A 22008-nucleotide genomic window follows, 5' to 3' on the forward strand; every position below is an offset into this window, starting at 1 on the left:
TTGTCCTTTAGTGGGCTAACCTCTCTGTGGCTACCCTCTTGCTCTTTATATATGCATAAAAAGCCTTGAGATTTTCCTTAATCCTGCTAGCCAATGCTTTTCCGTGGCCTCTTTTAGCCCTCCTTACTCCATGCTTAAGTTTCTTTCTATTTTGCTTGTATTCCATACTTGTTTTGTGTGTTCCCAGCCTCCTAGCTTTGATAAATGCTTCCTTTGTCTCTTTGAATAGCTCACAATATCTCTCATTATCCAACGTTTCCAAAACTTGCCATATTTATCCTTCATCCTTATAGGAACGTGCCAGTCCTGAATCCCTGTCAACTTACACTTGAAAGCGTCCCACATGCTAGATGTTGATTTGCCCTCAAACATCCGCCCCCAATCTACATTCTTCAGTTCCTGTCTATTGTAATTAGCCTTCCTTCAATTTAGCACTTTAACTTGAAGACTACACTTATCTTTAAAGCTTACTGAATTGTGGTCACTGTTCCCGAACTGCTCCCCTACTGAAACATCGACCACCTGGCCAGGTTCATTCCCCAGTACCAGTCCAATATGACCCCTTTCCTAGTTGGACCATCTACATACTGTTTCAGGAAGCCCTTCTGGATGCTCCTTACAAACTCTGCACTATCCACGCTCCTAGCACTGAGCCCCAGTCAGTATAAGGGAAGTTAAAATCTCCCACTGCAACAACCCTGTTACTTTTACTAATAACTGGTCGGATGCCACAGGAATCACTGCTGGGGCGTCAACTATTTACACTCTATATTCATTTATTGAATGAAGGGAAGAACTATCGCCAAATTTCCTGACAATACAAAGAATGGAGGGAAGCAAGTTGTGAGGAAAGCACAATGAGTGTGCAAAAGGATATAATGCATTAAGTGCATTAGGTAAAAATCTGGCAGACTGAGTAAAATGTGAGGATGTCCACTTTGGTAGGAAGAACAAAAAAGCAGACTATTATTCAAATGGAGAGAGAATGCAGGATGCCACGGTACAGAGGAATCTAAGTGTCCTCATACATGAATCCCAATGTTAGCGTGCACGTACAGTAAGCAATGAGGAAGGCAAATGAACTTTGTTGCACGGAGGTGGAATATAAAAATAGGGAAGTCTTGGTATAACTGCACAGAGCATTGGCCTGGAGTACTGCATACAGTTTTTGTCTCTCTATTTAAGGAGGGATACACTTCCATTGGAGGCAGTTCAGAAAGGTTTATGAGGTTGATTCCTAGGATGAGGTGTTGTCTTGTGAGGAAAGGTTACACAGGTTGGGCCGATCCTCATTGACATTCAGAAGAATGCCAGATAATCATGTTGAATATAACACTTTGAGATGTCTTGGCAGAGTTGATGCTGAGAAGATATTTCCATTATAAGTAATTCTGGATCTAGGGGGACACAGTTTCAAAATAAGTGGTCTCCCATTAAAAATGGAGATGAGAAGAAACTTCTCTCAGAGAGTTGTTTCACTCCCTCAGAGAGCATTGCTGGTTGTGTCATTCAAGGCTGCAATAGACAGGTTTTTTTTGTAATTTACAAGGGGGTTAAGGGTTATATGAAATAAAAATAGAAGCTCCTAGATTAACTCAGCAGACCTGACAGCATTTGTGGAGAGAGAAACACAGTTAATGTTTTGAGTCTATTGACCCTTCTAAAGAGCAAGATAATTTAGACAGATAGGAAAGTGGAGTTTAAGCCCCAATCCAATCTGCTATTAAGTTACTGTATGATAGAGCAGGTTTGAGGAACCAAATGGTTTATACTCCTAGTTCATAAATTCTTGTGAAGCATTTTTGAAGTATAGACACTGCTGCACTATAGCAAATGCAGCAACTAATTTTGGACAGCAACTTCCACAAACCCCAATGGTCCATAACATCCGATCGCCGATGGACAGCTGTCGTCCACCAGGAATAGTGTTGCATAGTGGTGCAGTGGTTAACACTGCTGCCTCACAGTGCCAGGGACCCGGGTTTGATTCTTCCCTTATTGGGTCACTGTCTGTGTGGAGTTTACATGTTCTCCCCGTGTCTGCATGAGTTTCCTCAGGGTATTCCTGGGCCTGGATGGGATCATTGTTGGTGCAGGCTTGATGGGCCGAATGGCCTCCTTTTGCACGATAGGGATTCTATGAAATACAATAAATTTTTGGGCGCTAACCTGCCCTGAAAAATTGTGCCGGAATTCCCCATGAGAATAGCAGCATTTGGTCTTCAGCAGAACCACCTCTGCAGATTCCAGCGTGACGCAGGTGAACATGAACCATGCCCCCTTGTGATGTGGCCAAACTGAAAACGCCTAATGAAGTCCAATTTGGAACTAGCAGTTTTACACTGAAAACAGAGAAGAATTTCTCTACTATTATAAAAGGCATGTTGAAGCTTTTAAAATTTTTGAACTATTTATTTTAAGTAGTTAATGCCATTGTTATTGTCTCATTTAAAAAGTTTTTTTTGTGATTGAAGATGAGTATTATTTCAAGCATAAATAGGTTTTGTTACTTGTTTTAAATTCGGGAAACTAACATTTAAGGCTACATTATATTATTATATAACTTTACGTGTGGCATGCTTATAAGTAAGAAGTCTCACCAGGTTAAAGTCCAACAGATTATTTGGAATCACGAGCTTTCGGAATGCTGCTCCCTCATCAAGTGAGTAGACCTAGTATTGTGAGACTTCTTTCTGTGCCAGCATTTCCACATCATGCTTATAAGTTCTCGTATGTTTTAATTTAGACCATAAGACATAGAAGCAGAATTAGGCCACTCGGCTGATCGAGTCTGCTCCCCCATTCAATCATGGCTGATATTTTTCTCATCCCCATTCTTCTGCCTTCTCCCCATAACCCTTGATCCCCTTATTAATCAAGAACCTATCTATCTCTATCTTAAAGACACTCAATGACCTGACCTCCACAGCCTTCTGAGGCAGAGTTCCACAGATTCACCATGCTCTGGCTGAAAAAATTCATCCTCATCTCTGTTTTAAAGGATGTTCCCTTTAGCCTGAGACTGTGCCCTTTCGTTCTAGATTTTCCTACCAGTGGAAATATCCTCTCCACGTCCACTCTATCCAGGCCTTAGAGTATCCTGTAAATTTCAATAAGATCCCCCCTCATCCTTCTAAACTCCAATGAGTACAAACCCAGGGTCCTCAACCATTCCTCATATGTCAAGCTCTTCATTCCAGGGATCATTCTTGTGAATGTCCTCTAGACCCTTTCCAGAATATCTCAAACCAGGGAAACTATTTAACTGTGCATTATGTTATTATGGAAGTTATATAAGTGTTCATGAGTTTTAATTTAGAATATGGAAACTCAAAATTTAATTAGGAAGATGAGAGGTCAAAACTTCTTGGACCATGATTTGGATACCTGCATGCAAGTGGTCAAAGGAGAGTTCACATTTTGGACGATGAAAAATCTAGATGTGTTTATCATTAGTATTCTTCTGCCTTCCTTACTTCATTTACAATTCTCATATTTAACTGCTTTGCATGTTTCAATAAAGTATTTGTATAATTTCATGTTTAAACGTTTTGTTTTGTTTCAATAAAGCATTAGTAGAATTTTGTAGTTTATAGGAAAATATTTATTAACAAAAATAATGTTATCACCACAAAACTTTGTAACCATGTTAACATTGAAGTAAATATTTTACTTTAGCAGCTGCACTGACATGTTTAATTGCCTCATCTTTTCAAGTTTTATACAAAATATATATTTTTCTAACAACAATCCATAAAGTATTTTTATACATGAACACAACGGTTCTTTTGTCTCTAAACAAGGAGGTGAAGGAGGAATATGAAGAGGGATAAGGAGGAGAAGGGGAGGGCGAGCAAGGGAGTAGGAGAGGGAGCAGGAAAAGGAGGAGAGAGGGAAAAGGAGAAGTGAGGGAAATGGAGGGTGAAGGGGGAGGGATAAAGGGGGAAGGGAAAAGGAAGGAGGGGAAAGAGGAGGGGGAAAGGGGGAAAGGGAGAGGGAAAGGAAGGGAGAGGAAAATGGAGGGGAAAGGGGAGGGGAAAATGGAGGGGAAAGGGGAGGGATAAAGAAGAGAAGGGGAAAAGGGAGAAGGAGAGAGGGGAGAAGGAGGGGAAGGAGGGGAAAGAGAAGGAGGGGAAAGAGGAGGGGGAAAGGAGGGGAAAGAGGAGGGGGGAAGGGGGGAGGGCTGGGTTTGAATTCTATTTGTAACCTGACTGTTCCACATTTGCATACATCAAAGCTTCAAAAATAACTTCAGTTAAGAATCAAGCTAAAAGAATCAGTGATAGTGAACATGATTCCATACTTTCAACCTGCACTGGATTCTGTGATACCTACCGGAGAGATTGTTCACATCAACTTACAGGAGGCTTGTATATGTCATATCCTCAAGCATTTGAATTAACCAAGTTGCACAAGGATCAACATTGCATCAGGGAGACTCTCAAAACTGGGATTAACATTACAGGAGGCTTGCATAAGTTATATGATGTGGTCTTTCTGGATTTTCAGAAGGCGTTTGACAAGGTACCTCACAAGAGGTTATTGCAGAAGGTCAGGGGACATGGAGTTGGGGGTAGGGTGTTAGCGTGGATAGAGGATTGGTTGTCAAATAGGAGGCAGAGAGTGGGGGTCAATGGGTGCTATTCGGATTGGCGGTTGGTGACTAGTGGGGTGCCCCAGGGGTCGGTGCTGGGGCCTCAGCTATTTACCATTTATATAGATGATCTGGAGGAGGGAACCGAGTGCAGGGTGTCGAAATTTGCTGATGACACCAAGATTGGGGGAAAGGCAAATTGTGCGGAGGGTGTGGAGAGTCTGCAGAAGGATCTAGATAGGCTGGGCGAATGGGCCAGGAAATGGCAAATGGAATTTAATGTTGGCAAGTGTGAGGTGGTCCACTTTGGTAGGAAGAATGGTAGGAAGGACTATTACTTACGTGGCGAAAAACTGCAGCAGGCGACGGTGCAGAGGGACCTCGGGGTCCTTGTGCATGAGTCGCAAAAACCCAGCTTGCAGGTGCAGCAGGTGGTCAGGAAGGCGAATGGGATGCTGGCCTTCATAGCGAGGGGGATTGAATATAAAAGTAGGGAGGTCTTGCTGCAGCTGTATAGGGCATTGGTGAGGCCGCAGCTGGAGTACTGTGTGCAGTTTTGGGCGCCGTACTTACGCAAGGATATTTTGGCCCTGGAGGGAGTGCAAAGGAGGTTTACTAGGCTGATACCGGAGTTGAGGGGATTGAGCTATGAGGAGAGGCTGAATAAACTAGGCTTGTACTCGTTAGAGTTTAGAAGAATGAGGGGAGATCTCATTGAGACGTATAAGATGATGAATGGGATGGATAGGATAGAGGTGGAGAGACTCTTCCCGCTCAAAAAAGACAGTAGGACTAGGGGGCACAGCCTCAAGATAAAGGGGAGGCGGTTTAGAACGGAGTTGAGGAGGAACTTCTTCACTCAAAGGGTGGTGAATCTCTGGAATTCTCTGCCCGTTGAAGTGGTGGAGGCTGCCTCGCTAAATATTTTTAAGAAGCAGGTTGATGGGTTCTTGATAAGAGAGGGGATTAAGGGTTATGGGGAGAGGGCGGGAAAGTGGAACTGAGCCACGACAGATCAGCCATGATCTTATTGAATGGCGGGGCAGGCTCGAAGGGCTAGATGGCCTACTCCTGCTCCTATTTCTTATGTTCTTATGTTCTTATATTAAGGAATACACTTTCCTGAAGCATTTTAACTAGCTAATTTACTCAAGGATCAACATTGCATCAGGGAGATTCTTAAAATAGGGTTAACCGCTTCTTAAAATATATTGCAAAATCCAAATGCACTTCAATTGAATCTTATTCCAGGCAGTAATGTCCACCTTGTTATCTAAAGTTTAAAGTTTATTTATTAGCACCACAAGCTGTTTGATATTGACATTTTATGCGGTTGTCAGAATGCCAATTTTTTTTCAAAAAATTATGATTGGGTATTTTATTTTGTTCAGTCCATATGCAATTGTTGCTATAGAATTCATTGGTTCTTAACATAGTGTAAATGGAGTGACTGGACATGGAAGAGCCATGAGTTGACATAGCAAATGCTAGCAGCCATGGAAGTGGAGGTAGGGAGAATGATGGAGGTGATGAGGTGGGAATTGTGAAACCTGCTCAACCTATTTTACCCCTTCTCCATTTTACAAATGTCCCCACTCCTGGCCTCCATTCTGGCATGGTCTGATGCATGATAGGCAGTTACATTAAATCAGGGCTTCATCAATGCAAAAATGGTGTTGTGCACCTGGAACAGAAAGCATCAATGGAAATGTGGTGTTTTTATCACTTTTCATCTAGATGACCTGGTGTTGTGAGACTTGTTACAATGGAAATTTGGGGGGGAGCGCGTTGGAAGGTAGGTCTGCTGAGGAGCAGTGGAGGATCTTTAAGGAGATCTTTCTTGGTGCTCAGCAGAAATTTATTCCGATGGTTAAAAAGGACAGTAGGAAGAGAGGTAATAAGCCGTGGATAACGAAGGAGGTGAAGGAAAGTGTTAAATTAAAAGCGGAGGAATTTAGAGTAGCTAAGAGCAGTGGGCGAGAAGAGGATTGGGAAAGGTTTAAATGTCAACAAAGATTGACAAAAAAGTTGATAAAGGAGGGTAGAAGAAGCTATGAAGCTGGGCTAGCGCTTAATATAAAAAAGGATAGCAAGAGTTTTTATAAATATATAAAAAGGAAGAGGCTGGCTAGGGTGAACGTTGGTCCCTTAGCGGATGAGAAAGGGGACCTAGTGGTAGGGGATGGGGATATGGCTAAGGTCTTGAATAACTTTTTTGTTTCTGTCTTCACGGAGGAGGACGTGAATAATTTGCCGGGTGTTAGCGATGGAAAGGTGGTAGGACTGGAGGGTCTTAATGACATTACTGTTACTAGAGAGGTGGTGCGCGACAGACTGGAGGGGCTGATTGTGGACAAGTCCCCAGGACCGGATGGAATGCATCCGAGGGTTCTGAAAGAAATGGCGGAGGTGATAGTGGATGCCTTGGTGGTTATTTTCCAGACGTCGCTGGATTCCGGGGAAGTGCCGGAGGATTGGAAAACGGCTAATGTTACGCCGTTGTTTAAGAAGGGTGCCAGGCAAAAGGCGGGGAATTACAGGCCGGTTAGTTTAACGTCTGTGGTAGGTAAAATGTTAGAATCCGTCATTAAGGAGGAAATTGCGAGGCATCTTGAAGGGAATTGCTTGATAGGGCAGACGCAACACGGTTTCATTAAAGGGAAGTCGTGTCTGACAAATTTACTGGAGTTCTATGAGGATGTGTCTAGGGCGGTGGATAGAGGAGAGCCGGTGGATGTGGTCTTTCTGGATTTTCAGAAGGCGTTTGATAAGGTACCTCACAAGAGGTTACTGCAGAAGGTCAGAGGACATGGAGTTGGGGGTAGGGTGTTAGCGTGGATAGAGGATTGGTTGTCAAATAGGAGACAGAGAGTGGGGGTCAATGGGTGCTATTCGGATTGGCGGTTGGTGACTAGTGGGGTGCCCCAGGGGTCGGTGCTGGGGCCTCAGCTATTTACCATTTATATAGATGATCTGGAGGAGGGAACCGAGTGTAGGGTGTCGAAATTTGCTGATGACACCAAGATTGGGGGAAAGGCAAATTGTGCGGAGGGTGTGGAGAGTCTGCAGAAGGATCTAGATAGGCTGGGCGAATGGGCCAGGAAATGGCAAATGGAATTTAATGTTGGCAAGTGTGAGGTGGTCCACTTTGGTAGGAAGAATGGTAGGAAGGACTATTACTTACGGGGCGAAAAACTGCAGCAGGCGACGGTGCAGAGGGACCTCGGGGTCCTTGTGCATGAGTCGCAAAAACCCAGCCTGCAGGTGCAGCAGGTGGTCAGGAAGGCGAATGGGATGCTGGCCTTCATAGCGAGGGGGATTGAATATAAAAGTAGGGAGGTCTTGCTGCAGCTGTATAGGGCATTGGTGAGGCCGCAGCTGGAGTACTGTGTGCAGTTTTGGGCGCCGCACCTGCGCAAGGATATTTTGGCCTTGGAGGGAGTGCAGAGGAGGTTTACTAGGCTGATACCGGAGTTGAGGGGGTTGAGCTATGAGGAGAGGCTGAATAAACTAGGCTTGTACTCGTTAGAGTTTAGAAGAATGAGGGGAGATCTCATTGAGACGTATAAGATGATGAATGGGATGGATAGGATAGAGGTGGAAAGACTCTTCCCGCTCAAAAAAGACAGTAGGACTAGGGGGCACAGCCTCAAGATAAAGGGGGGGCGGTTCAGAACGGAGTTGAGGAGGAACTTCTTCACTCAAAGGGTGGTGAATCTCTGGAATTCTCTGCCCGTTGAAGTGGTGGAGGCTGCCTCGCTAAATATTTTTAAGAAGCGGGTTGATGGGTTTTTGATAAGAGAGGGGATTAAGGGTTATGGGGAGAGGGCGGGAAAGTGGAACTGAGCCACGACAGATCAGCCATGATCTTATTGAATGGCGGGGCAGGCTCGAAGGGCCAGATGGCCTACTCCTGCTCCTATTTCTTATGTTCTTAATGCAAAAACAGAAAATGCTGGAAAGTCTCAGCAGGTCAGGCATTTCAACATTGGTTCTATTCTCTCTCCACAGCTGCCGTCCACATAACTCCAGCGCTGCTGGTAGCGCTGTTGCTGGAAGAAAGAAGGGGAGAGCCAAGAGGCAGCTACAGCAGCGGCGCAGGCGCAGCAGGAGGGGGCGGGGCAGTTGCTAGGGGCGGCGCAGGCGCAGCAGCAGTTGCTAGGGGCGGTGCTGCAGTTTGCAGACAGGGTGGCAGCGAGTGTCCGGCCCCCGGAGGTGGCGGCTTCCTCACAGCAACGCGGAAGTGTGAGTGCACTTGATCTCCAGCGAGGAGGACGTGAGGTGTCTTTTGGAGCGAGGTGAAGTAAGAAGGGTTGGCGGCGGCCCCCGGGGACTCTCCAAACTGGCAGCGATGAATGATGTGAAGCGCGAGGCGGCGGAGGCGGAGGGCGGTGACAGCCCGGCCTCATCAGCTGGAGGTGCTGAAGGCAAGAGGAAAGTGGCCATCATCACCGGCATCACTGGACAGGTACTCACTGCCTCCCTCACTCACTCCACTCACTCACTGCCTCCCTCACTCACTCCACTCACTCACTGCTTCCCTCCCTCACTCCACTCACTCACTCACTGCCTCCCTCACTCCACTCACTCACTCACTCACTGCCTCACTCACTCCACTCACTCACTGCCTCACTCACTCCACTCACTCACTGCCTCACTCACTCCACTCACTCACTCACTCCACTCACTCACGGCCTCACTCACTCCACTCACTCACTCACTCACTGCCTCACTCACTCACTCACTGCCTCACTCACTCCACTCACTCACTCACTGCCTCACTCACTCCACTCACTCACTCACTGCCTCCCTCACTCCACTCACTCACTCACTGCCTCCCTCACTCCACTCACTCACTCACTGCCTCCCTCACTCCACTCACTCACTGCCTCCCTCACTCCACTCACTCACTCACTGCCTCACTCACTTCACTCACTCACTGCCTCACTCACTCCACTCACTCACTGCCTCCCTCACTCCACTCACTCACTGCCTCCCTCACTCCACTCACTCACTCACTGCCTCCCTCACTCCACTCACTCACTCACTGCCTCCCTCACTCCACTCACTCACTCACTGCCTCCCTCACTCCACTCACTCACTCACTGCCTCCCTCACTCCACTCACTCACTCACTAACTCCCTCACTCCACTCACTCACTGCCTCCCTCACTCCACTCACTCACTCACTGCCTCACTCACTTCACTCACTCACTGCCTCACTCACTCCACTCACTCACTGCCTCCCTCACTCCACTCACTCACTGCCTCCCTCACTCCACTCACTCACTGCCTCACTCACTCCACTCACTCACTCCACTCACTCACTGCCTCACTCACTCCACTCACTCACTGCCTCACTCACTCCACTCACTCACTGCCTCACTCACTCCACTCACTCACTCACTGCCTCCCTCACTCCACTCACTCACTGCCTCCCTCACTCCACTCACTCACTGCCTCCCTCACTCCACTCACTCACTCACTGCCTCCCTCACTCCACTCACTCACTCACTGCCTCCCTCACTCCACTCACTCACTCACTAACTCCCTCACTCCACTCACTCACTGCCTCCCTCACTCCACTCACTCACTCACTGCCTCACTCACTTCACTCACTCACTGCCTCACTCACTCCACTCACTCACTGCCTCCCTCACTCCACTCACTCACTGCCTCCCTCACTCCACTCACTCACTGCCTCCCTCACTCCACTCACTCACTCACTGCCTCCCTCACTCCACTCACTCACTCACTGCCTCCCTCACTCCACTCACTCACTCACTGCCTCCCTCACTCCACTCACTCACTCACTGCCTCCCTCACTCCACTCACTCACTCACTGCCTCCCTCACTCCACTCACTCTGCCTCCCTCACTCCACTCACTCACTGCCTCCCTCTCCACTCACTCACTGCCTCACTCACTCCACTCACTCACTGCCTCCCTCACTCCACTCACTCACTGCCTCCCTCACTCCACTCACTCACTGCCTCCCCCTCACTCTACTCACTCAGTCACTGCCTCCCCCTCACTCCACTCACTCAGTCACTGCCTCCCTCACTCCACTCACTCACTCAGTCAGTCACTGCCTCCCTCACTCCACTCACTCACTCAGTCAGTCACTGCCTCCCTCACTCCACTCACTCACTCAGTCAGTCACTGCCTCCCTCACTCCACTCACTCACTCAGTCAGTCACTGCCTCCCTCACTCCACTCACTCACTCAGTCAGTCACTGCCTCCCTCACTCCACTCACTCACTGCCTCCCTCACTCCACTCACTCACTGCCTCCCTCTCCACTCACTCACTGCCTCACTCACTCCACTCACTCACTCACTGCCTCCCTCACTCCACTCACTCACTCACTGCCTCCCTCACTCCACTCACTCACTCACTGCCTCCCTCACTCCACTCACTCACTCACTGCCTCCCTCACTCCACTCACTCACTCACTGCCTCCCTCACTCCACTCACTCACTCACTGCCTCCCCCTCACTCTACTCACTCACTCACTGCCTCCCTCACTCCACTCACTCACTCACTGCCTCCCTCACTCCACTCACTCACTCTGCCTCCCTCACTCCACTCACTCACTGCCTCCCTCACTCCACTCACTCACTCACTGCCTCCCTCACTCCACTCACTCACTCACTGCCTCCCTCACTCCACTCACTCACTCACTGCCTCCCTCACTCCACTCACTCACTCACTGCCTCCCTCACTCCACTCACTCACTCACTGCCTCCCTCACTCCACTCACTCACTCACTGCCTCCCTCACTCCACTCACTCACTCACTGCCTCCCTCACTCCACTCACTCACTCACTGCCTCCCTCACTCCACTCACTCACTCACTGCCTCCCTCACTCCACTCACTCACTCACTGCCTCCCTCACTCCACTCACTCACTCACTGCCTCCCTCACTCCACTCACTCACTCACTGCCTCCCTCACTCCACTCACTCACTCACTGCCTCCCTCACTCCACTCACTCACTCACTGCCTCCCTCACTCCACTCACTCACTCACTGCCTCCCTCACTCCACTCACTCACTCACTGCCTCCCTCACTCCACTCACTCACTCACTGCCTCCCTCACTCCACTCACTCACTCACTGCCTCCCTCACTCCACTCACTCACTCACTGCCTCCCTCACTCCACTCACTCACTCACTGCCTCCCTCACTCCACTCACTCACTCACTGCCTCCCTCACTCCACTCACTCACTCACTGCCTCCCTCACTCCACTCACTCACTCACTGCCTCCCTCACTCCACTCACTCACTCACTGCCTCCCTCACTCCACTCACTCACTCACTGCCTCCCTCACTCCACTCACTCACTCACTGCCTCCCTCACTCCACTCACTCACTCACTGCCTCCCTCACTCCACTCACTCACTCACTGCCTCCCTCACTCCACTCACTCACTCACTGCCTCCCTCACTCCACTCACTCACTCACTGCCTCCCTCACTCCACTCACTCACTCACTGCCTCCCTCACTCCACTCACTCACTCACTGCCTCCCTCACTCCACTCACTCACTCACTGCCTCCCTCACTCCACTCACTCACTCACTGCCTCCCTCACTCCACTCACTCACTCACTGCCTCCCTCACTCCACTCACTCACTCACTGCCTCCCTCACTCCACTCACTCACTCACTGCCTCCCTCACTCCACTCACTCACTCACTGCCTCCCTCACTCCACTCACTCACTCACTGCCTCCCTCACTCCACTCACTCACTCACTGCCTCCCTCACTCCACTCACTCACTCACTGCCTCCCTCACTCCACTCACTCACTCACTGCCTCCCTCACTCCACTCACTCACTCACTGCCTCCCTCACTCCACTCACTCACTCACTGCCTCCCTCACTCCACTCACTCACTCACTGCCTCCCTCACTCCACTCACTCACTCACTGCCTCCCTCACTCCACTCACTCACTCACTGCCTCCCTCACTCCACTCACTCACTCACTGCCTCCCTCACTCCACTCACTCACTCACTGCCTCCCTCACTCCACTCACTCACTCACTGCCTCCCTCACTCCACTCACTCACTCACTGCCTCCCTCACTCCACTCACTCACTCACTGCCTCCCTCACTCCACTCACTCACTCACTGCCTCCCTCACTCCACTCACTCACTCACTGCCTCCCTCACTCCACTCACTCACTCACTGCCTCCCTCACTCCACTCACTCACTCACTGCCTCCCTCACTCCACTCACTCACTCACTGCCTCCCTCACTCCACTCACTCACTCACTGCCTCCCTCACTCCACTCACTCACTCACTGCCTCCCTCACTCCACTCACTCACTCACTGCCTCCCTCACTCCACTCACTCACTCACTGCCTCCCTCACTCCACTCACTCACTCACTGCCTCCCTCACTCCACTCACTCACTCACTGCCTCCCTCACTCCACTCACTCACTCACTGCCTCCCTCACTCCACTCACTCACTCACTGCCTCCCTCACTCCACTCACTCACTCACTGCCTCCCTCACTCCACTCACTCACTCACTGCCTCCCTCACTCCACTCACTCACTCACTGCCTCCCTCACTCCACTCACTCACTCACTGCCTCCCTCACTCCACTCACTCACTCACTGCCTCCCTCACTCCACTCACTCACTCACTGCCTCCCTCACTCCACTCACTCACTCACTGCCTCCCTCACTCCACTCACTCACTCACTGCCTCCCTCACTCCACTCACTCACTCACTGCCTCCCTCACTCCACTCACTCACTCACTGCCTCCCTCACTCCACTCACTCACTCACTGCCTCCCTCACTCCACTCACTCACTCACTGCCTCCCTCACTCCACTCACTCACTCACTGCCTCCCTCACTCCACTCACTCACTCACTGCCTCCCTCACTCCACTCACTCACTCACTGCCTCCCTCACTCCACTCACTCACTCACTGCCTCCCTCACTCCACTCACTCACTCACTGCCTCCCTCACTCCACTCACTCACTCACTGCCTCCCTCACTCCACTCACTCACTCACTGCCTCCCTCACTCCACTCACTCACTCACTGCCTCCCTCACTCCACTCACTCATTCATTCCTTTCATTCGTTCATTCACTCCACTCACTCACTCTGCTGACTGACACATGCCAACAACCCAACAATGTGCTCATCACTAAACTTGCAATGCATCCTCTTCTCCCCAAAAATATACCCCTTTAGATTGATGGCATTTTTTTAAACAGTTATGCACTTGCAAGGTTTTTGTTTCTATTATTGCAATTTCATTAATTTGCATTTGCACAGTTTGTTTTTTTTTAAACAGTTGTCCACTTGCAGGGTTTTTTGATGATTATTGTTGCAGTTTCATCACTTTGCATCTAGATAGTTTACCACCCCATCCTTCCAATCTATACACTTTGGGACACTTGGTTAATCCACCTAACCTGCACATCTTTTGATTGAGAAGGGAAACTGGAGTACCTGGAGGCAACCCATGCAGACATGAGAAGAACATGCAAACTTCACACAGCCACCCAAGGCCTGATTCGAACCCACGTCCCAGGTGCTGTGTGACAGCAGTGCTAACCACTGTGACACCACATTCTCTTCATCTCTGTCTCTTGCTTGGGTGCAGCATGTTAATCAAATTTGTACCTGTGAGTTACATACATTTTGTTTGATCTTACACTATGACAGTTTGAGAGCTTGATGCCCTTTGTAGGGAAGGGATTTAAACCAATTTCATTTTAAAAATTTCGCAGCAGCAGGATCCAGGGAGATGCAAGGAGCATACATCAACAGCTGCAACTTGCATTTATATGTAGCCACTTTTCAGGTAATAAAATGTCCCAGTGAACTTCACAGGAACATTATCAAGCAAAATTTGACACTAAGAGATGTTATGTCGGCTGGCTAAAAGCCAAGGTGAACTGGGTTTTGAGGAGTGTCTTAAAGGAGGAAAGCAAGATGGACAGGTGCCAAGTAAGAATTTCAGAAATAAAAAATTGAAAATAATGCAAAGATTCAGCAGGCCTGGCAGAGGAATTTTGGAGCTTAGGGCCGAGGCAATTGAAGGCGCAATATGAATGGTGAAGTGTTTAAAATCAGAGATGCTCAAGAGACCAGAATTAAATGAGTGCTGATATCTTGGTGGATTGTGGAGCTGGAGGAGATTACAGGGATGGGGTGGTGAGGCAATGGAAGGGTTTGAAAACAAGGATGGGAATATTTAAATCACGTTATTGCTTGGCCAGAAGATGTCAGTGGGAACAGGGGTGTTAGGGAACAAGTGTTGCTATGGGTTAAGATGTGGACAGAGAATTTTAGGATGCCTCAGGTTTATGGAGAATATACTGTGAGAGATCAGCCAGGAATGCATTCGAATAATTAAATTGAGGTAACAAAGGCATCTAAGGCAGCACAGTGGTTAGCACTGCTGCCTCACAGCACCAGGGTTTGGTTCAATTCTGGCCCCGGGCCACTTGTGGAGTTGGCACTTTCTCCCTGTGTCTGTCTGGGTTTCCTTTGGGTGTTCCAGTTTCCTCCCACAGTCCAATGATATGTGGGTTAGGTTAATTGGCCAGGCTAAATTGACTCTCATGTCAGGGGATAGTGGGTAACTGCATGGGGTTACAGGAATAGCGCCTGGGTGGGATTGTAGTCAGTACAGACTTGATGGGCTGAATGGCCTCTTTCTGTACTGTAGGGATTCAATGTCTAAGGATTTCAGCAGCAAATAAGCTCAGATGTGAGTGAAGTTGGATGATGTTACAAAAATGGAATTAGATGGTTTCAGTGAAAATGCAGGCCCTGTGGTCAGAAATGTACCTTAGTTGTGACACCAAAGTTGTGAATGGACTGGTTTAATCTCTGTTGTTAGGGAGAAGGATGGAGTTGGTGGCCAGGGAATAGAGTCTGGAATGGGGTCTATAATCATTGGCATCAGTCTTTCTTATATTTCACAGGAGGAAATTTCTGTGTATCCAGTACTGAATATTGGATAAAAGCAGTCTGATAATTTAGTAAGAGTGGAGGAATTGAGAGTTTGTAGTGAGATAAAACTGGTTGTCATCAGCATAGTGTGAAAGCTAATGCTGCTCTTTCAGATGATATCACCAATGGGCAGCATGTAGATGAGCAATAGGAAGAAGTCAAGAATTGATCCTTTTGTTGAGGGGGGGGGGAGCATCAGAAATAATGCAAGAGCAGAAAGGGAAACCACAGCAATTGATGCACTCAATCCATTAGATTGTTAAGAACGAAAACAGGTCAGAGCAGTCCCACACATAAGGAGGCACTGGGGGAAGATGGTGTGTCAGTTGTGTTGCAGCTGTATAAAGTACTGGTGAGGCCTCACCTGGAGTACTGTGCACAGTTTTGATCTCCTTACTTGAGAACAGATATAACTGGCACTGGAGGGGGTGCACAGGAGATTCACCAGGTTGATTCTGGAATTGGCTTTTGAGGAGAGAACATAAGAACATAAGAAATAGGAGCAGGAGTAGGCCATCTAGCCCTTCGAGCCTGCCCCGCCATTCAATAAGATCATGGCTGATCTGTCGTGGCTCAGTTCCACCTTCCCGCCCTCTCCCCATAACCCTTAATCCCCTCTCTTATCAAAAACCCATCAACCCGCGTCTTAAAAATATTTAGCGAGGCAGCCTCCACCACTTCAACGGGCAGAGAATTCCAGAGATTCACCACCCTTTGAGTGAAGAAGTGTAGACTGAGCTATACTGATTGGAATTTAGAAGACTGGGGGGAGATCTTATGGAAACATGTAAGATTATGAAGGGAATAGATAAGATAGAAGCAGAGAAGTTGTTTCCACTGACAGGTGAAACTAGAACTAGAGGGCATGGCCTCAAAATAAGGGGGAGCAGATTTAGGATTGAGTTGAAGAAGAACTTCTTAACACAAAGGGTTGTGAATTTGTGGAATTCCCTGCCCAGTGAAGCAGTTGATGCTACCTCATTGAATGTTTTTAAGGCAAGGATAGATACCTTTTTGTACAGTAAAGGAATTAAGGGTTATGGTGAGTGGGCGGATAAGTGGAAGTGAGTCCATGAAATGATCAGCCATGATCTTATTGAATGGCAGAGCAGGCTTGAGGAGCCAGACTTCTGCTCCTACTCCTTATGTTCTTATGAAGGACAAAGGGAAAATTTGCCTTTGTCGCAGTTGAATTGGATGTCATTTGTAGATTTGGTAACAGCTGTTTTAGTACTGTGACAGTTGGAAACCTCATCAGAGAAATTCAAACATGTAGTTGTGGAAAAATTGGACATGGATTTGGGAAGCAACACGTTTAAAGACTTTGGAGTGGAAAGGGATGTTAGAGATGACAGTTGTTTACAAGGACATCAGGGCCAATAGAATTGCTCTTTAAGGAAGAGGATTGATGACAGCAGATTTGAAGCAGAGAAGGGCAATACCTGAAGAGAGAATTGTGAACATCAGCTAATGTGGGACGAGGAGGGGAAGTTGAGTGGTAAGCAGTTCACAGGGAACAAGGTCAAGGGAACAGGAGCTGGGTGAGCTTGGCAGTAGCACGTGAGGAGGTGGAAGACAACTCAAGATGGATGAGAGTTCGGAATTAGAGGAGTTTTAGAGGAAGTTTGGCCGGGTGGGTTAACGGAAGAGAGGAACATAGCACACACAGCGAGTGAATCAGATGGTTTCAAGCTTGATGACAAGAAAGTCCATGCACTCCTTGCACTTGTTTGGAAGTGTGTGTGGAGAGGGCGGGGTAGGGGTTTTTAGAAGATGGTTTACTGCAGTGTAAAAGATCTGGGGATGATCTTTGCCTTCCAGGATGATCTTGGAATCATGAGCAGTTGTAGCAAACAAGAGCAATTTTATGTGATTCAACTAGATGTGCAGTGGATTGTTAAAAATTGTGTGCCATAACCTTTCAAGTCTGTGATCTTTGGACATAGGGGAGTGGCAAAGTGAGAGTGAGTAATGGTTTGTAGTGGGAACTTACCAGACCATCAAAGGTGTGTGAATTGAGGGTGTGATTGATCAAGGTAAGTAGGAGGGACAAGGCATGATGTCGTAATAGCAGGAAATAAATGGAAACAAAGAAAAACAAATTAGCAAGTTGCTGAAATACATGAGTGTTAAAACCAGGTAGGTGAACTACAGACATGTGTTACTATGTGACGTTATGAAATAATGGCTATATCGAAGGGAGACCTGACTGAAACATCTCAGGAATGGTGTTAAATATTCGTGGCTACTGGGTATTCAGGAGAAATAGTGCAGGGAAGAAAGGAGAGGATGGGGTTGCAATATTGATCCAGGAAAGCGTTAGATGATGCTTCTCAAACTTTTTCCTGGTATGACCCCATTTTAATGTCTTAGGCTTGGTGTGACCCCAGAGTGAAATTTTGGAGGGTATGAAAGTCATTGAGTGGAGGGAGTGGAAACAGGATAGTGACCTTCAGTATTTAATTATGAAGTATAGACATCTGAAGATGGGTTGAATTTGAAATCATCAGTTTTGTGACAATGTGAGTTCAGTCTCTGGGCCTGGTGAGACTACTTTCCATCACTGAATCTAAGAGTACAGTTATACGTGGTAAACAACAATAATCGGCGGACCCAAGATGCTTATATTGGTGAATGTAATCATGGTCAGGACCCCAGTAGTGAAACAGCTTTCAGCAAAATCATTTACCATAATTGTTTGAGGACTTCCACAATGTAAGCTCAGGCTGTTTCTGAGTCTTGCTGGTACAAGAATCAGATACAAGAAAAAATTGGGCTCAAAGCAGATGCTGAGGCTGCCCATGAGAAGCTTGTTCACTCCTCTTCCAGCAAACTGTGTGCCAGGGAAAAAAAAAAGACCGCATGTATCATGGAGGTTCGGATCTCATCCCAAGACTTTCCCAACTATGTCTTTGCTCTAAGACCACCATTTGCAGTCTCAAGAGCTCACAACCCACAATTTGGGAAACTCTGGCATTGCAGTTCTATGAAGGGACAATATACTTGAGGGTTGAAAGGCTGAATCTGTATTTGGAAACAGTGAAGGAACATTGCTGGCTATTTATCGAGCTGGGTGTCTACTTCAAATTGTCAAATAGTGAGAAGGTGATAGAGGAGCAAATCTGTTGGCAACTTTCTGAGAAATATGAAATTAGTAGAGCAGTAATAGTATTGGAGTTCAATTACATGAATGCAGACTGGGGGAAAACATTTGGCCTAACATGTCTGCGTCGACCATAGAGCACCTATCTATTCTAATCCCATTTTCCAGCACTTAGTCCGTGGCCTTGTATGCTGTGATGTTTCAAGTGCTCATCTATGTGCTTCTTCAATGTTGTGAGCGTTCCGCCTCTATCTTTCTCGCAGCACGTTCCAAGTTCCCACCACCATCTGGATGAAAATGTTTTGCCTCAAATCCCCTTTAAATCTTCTGCTTCTTGTTTTAAATTCATGCCCCTTAGTGATTGACCCTTCCCTTCCCCGCCCTCCAACCACCACCACCATCTCCACAGCCTTTTCCGCTCTAAGGAAAACACTCCCTGCCTAACCAACCTCTCTTCATAGCTGAAATGCTGCAGCCCAGGCAACATCCTAATGAGTCCCCTCCACACCCTTTCTAGTGCGATCGCATCTTTCCTATAGTGTGGTGACCTGAACTGCACACAGTACTCTAGCTGTGGCATAATGAGCCTTTTATACATCTCCATCATAACCTCCTTGCTCTTATATTCCCTGTCTCGGCTAATCTTTTTAATCACCTTTATCAGTCCTGCTGCCTTCTGGGACCTGTGGATGTGCACCTTAAGGTCCCTCAGGTCTTCTGAATGTCCTAAAGCCCTGTTGACCATTGCGTATTCCCTCACCTTCTTAGGCCTCCCAATTACTCACACTTTCCAGGATTAAATTCCATTTGCCAACGTTCTGCCCATCTTGCCCTGCAATCTAAGGTTTTCCTCCTCCTGCATATCACACAACTAATTTTTGTGTCATCTGTGCTCATTGATCAATTTCCCCACACTCTCTTCTAGATCATTAATGTACATTACAAATGGCAAGGGATCCAGCACTGACCCCTGTGGTACATCACTGGAACAGGCTTCCTATCTTCCTATCACAAAAACAACTTTGACCAGCAATATCTGTCTCCTGCCACTAAGCCAATTTTGGATCCAGTTAGCCAAATTGCTCTGGATCCCATGGGTTCTTGCCTTGATGAGCCTTCCGTGCAGTAACATGTCAAAAGCTTTATGTAGATGACATCAACTGCACTGTCCTCATTGACACATCTAGTCACTTCCTTGAAAAATACAATCAAATTTGTTAGACACGATCTCCCTGACAAAGCCATGCTGACTATCCTTGATTAATCCTTGCTTCTCTAAGTGGCGATTAATTCTGTTTCTCAGATTTTTTTTTCCAATTATTTTCCTATCACTGATGTTAGACTCACTGGGCTGCAATTACCTGTTTTATTCATAAGAACATAAGAAATAGGAGCAGGAGTAGGCCATCTAGCCCTTCGAGCCTGCCCCGCCATTCAGTAAGATCATGGCTGATCTGTCGTGGCTCAGTTCCACTTTCCCGCCCTCTCCCCATAACCCTTAATCCCCTCTCTTATCAAGAACCCATCAACCCGCTTCTTAAAAATATTTAGCGAGGCAGCCTCCACCACCTCAACGGGCAGAGAATTCCAGAGATTCACCACCCTTTGAGTGAAGAAGTTCCTCCTCAACTCCGTTCTAAACCGCCTCCCCTTTATCTTGAGGCTGTGCCCCCTAGTCCTACTGTCTTTTTTGAGCGGGAAGAGTCTCTCCACCTCTATCCTATCCATCCCATTCATCATCTTATACGTCTCAATGAGATCTCCCCTCATTCTTCTAAACTCTGACGAGTACAAGCCCAGTTTATTCAGCCTCTCCTCGTAGCTCAATCCCCTCAACTCTGGTATCAGCCTAGTAAACCTCCTCTGCACTCCCTCCAGGGCCAAAATATCCTTGCGCAGGTGCGGTGCCCAAAACTGCACACAGTACTCCAGCTGCGGCCTCACCAATGCCCTATACAGCTGCAGCAAGACCTCCCTACTTTTATATTCAATCCCCCTCGCTATGAAGGCCAGCATCCCATTCGCCTTCCTGATTCCCTGCTTCCCTTCTTGAATAATGGTACACATTAGTTGTCCTCTAGTCCTCTGGCATCTTAAGTGTGACCAGAGAGGAATTGAAAATTAATGTCAGAACCTCTGCAATTACTTGCCTCACTTCATCTCATCTAGGCCTGGCGATTTATCCACTTTTAATCTGCTAAAACCACTGAGGCATTTCCTCCCTCTCAATGCTAATCTGTTCAATTATATCACAGTCCCTCTCACTGTTTTTTATACCTGTATGGTCCTTCTCCATTGTGAACACTGATACAAAGTACTCTTTTAATACCTCACAGGTTATCATTTTGGCTCCTACTCTTTGGTTATCCTCTTATCCTTAATATGCTTATAAAACATCGTGAGATTTTTGTCTATTTAGCCCAGTGTTTCTTCAGGCTTCCTCTTCACTCTCTGAACTTATTGTTAAGGACCCCCGCCCCTCTCTCTCTCACACACACACACACACACACACACACACACTCTCTCTCTTCCTATATACCTCTAGGGTATCCAATATTTACAGCCCCCTGTATCTGCCATAAGCCTTCCTTTTTTCTTTATCCTTTCCTGTATTTCCTTTGATATCTAGGGTTCTCTGGATCTTTTGGTCCTGCCCTTTACCTTTTGTAGGAACACGTTGGCCTTATACTCTCTGTATTTTCTTTTTGAATGACCACCACCACCACCACAATGCTCTGATGTGGATTTTCCTACAATTATCTGCTCCTGGTCCACTTTGGCCGGGTCTTGTCTCACCCTAAAATTAACCTTTCTCTAATTCAGAACCTTTTATTTCTAGTCAATCTTTGTCTTTTTCCATAACTCCCTTAAACCTTTTCAAGTTACGGTCACTATCGCCACAGCATATGCCATCCAACTTCCAACTTCCTCTCCTTGTCTCACCACAATTCAACCTAGAAATATTTTCTTCCTTCAGCTCAGTTCAGGATGGTGTTCTTCTCCCCTACCCTTGCTGCACCCACCATCACATTCCACCCCACCCAGATCCTGCAGTCATGTCCTCCCCATTCCTCCTCCTCACCTACAACAAAAATTTATGAGCAGGAGGCGCAAAATCAGAATTGAGAGAGTAACACAAGGTAACCTTGTGAGGTTCCTGAGACAAAGCCACAGAGCACACAGGCAAGTATAAATATTTCTTCAAATGCTAAATACTGCATATGTTAGAAATCTGGAATAAAAACAAAAAATGTTCAGAAATACTCATCAGGCCAGTCAGTATTTGTGGAGAGAGAAACAGTTAATATTTCTGATCAATGACCTT

General features: G+C 47.2%; 1 protein-coding gene across 1 annotated transcript in view; it reads left to right on the forward strand.

Moving 5' to 3' along the window:
- The first annotated feature begins 8781 nt into the window (after window positions 1–8781).
- gmds (GDP-mannose 4,6-dehydratase) overlaps window positions 8782–22008 on the forward strand; it is a 544463-nt gene continuing 531236 nt past the window's right edge. Inside the window, exon 1 of the mRNA XM_080202776.1 lies at window positions 8782–9062. Coding sequence (XP_080058902.1) covers window positions 8946–9062 — 117 coding nt within the window. The 5' untranslated portion in view covers window positions 8782–8945. The remainder of the gene's footprint in view (window positions 9063–22008) is intronic.

Source organism: Carcharhinus amblyrhynchos, chromosome 2 (assembly GCF_965287045.1).
Source record: "Carcharhinus amblyrhynchos chromosome 2, sCarAmb.v2.hapA, whole genome shotgun sequence".
In the NCBI taxonomy this organism is placed as follows: domain Eukaryota; kingdom Metazoa; phylum Chordata; class Chondrichthyes; order Carcharhiniformes; family Carcharhinidae; genus Carcharhinus; species Carcharhinus amblyrhynchos.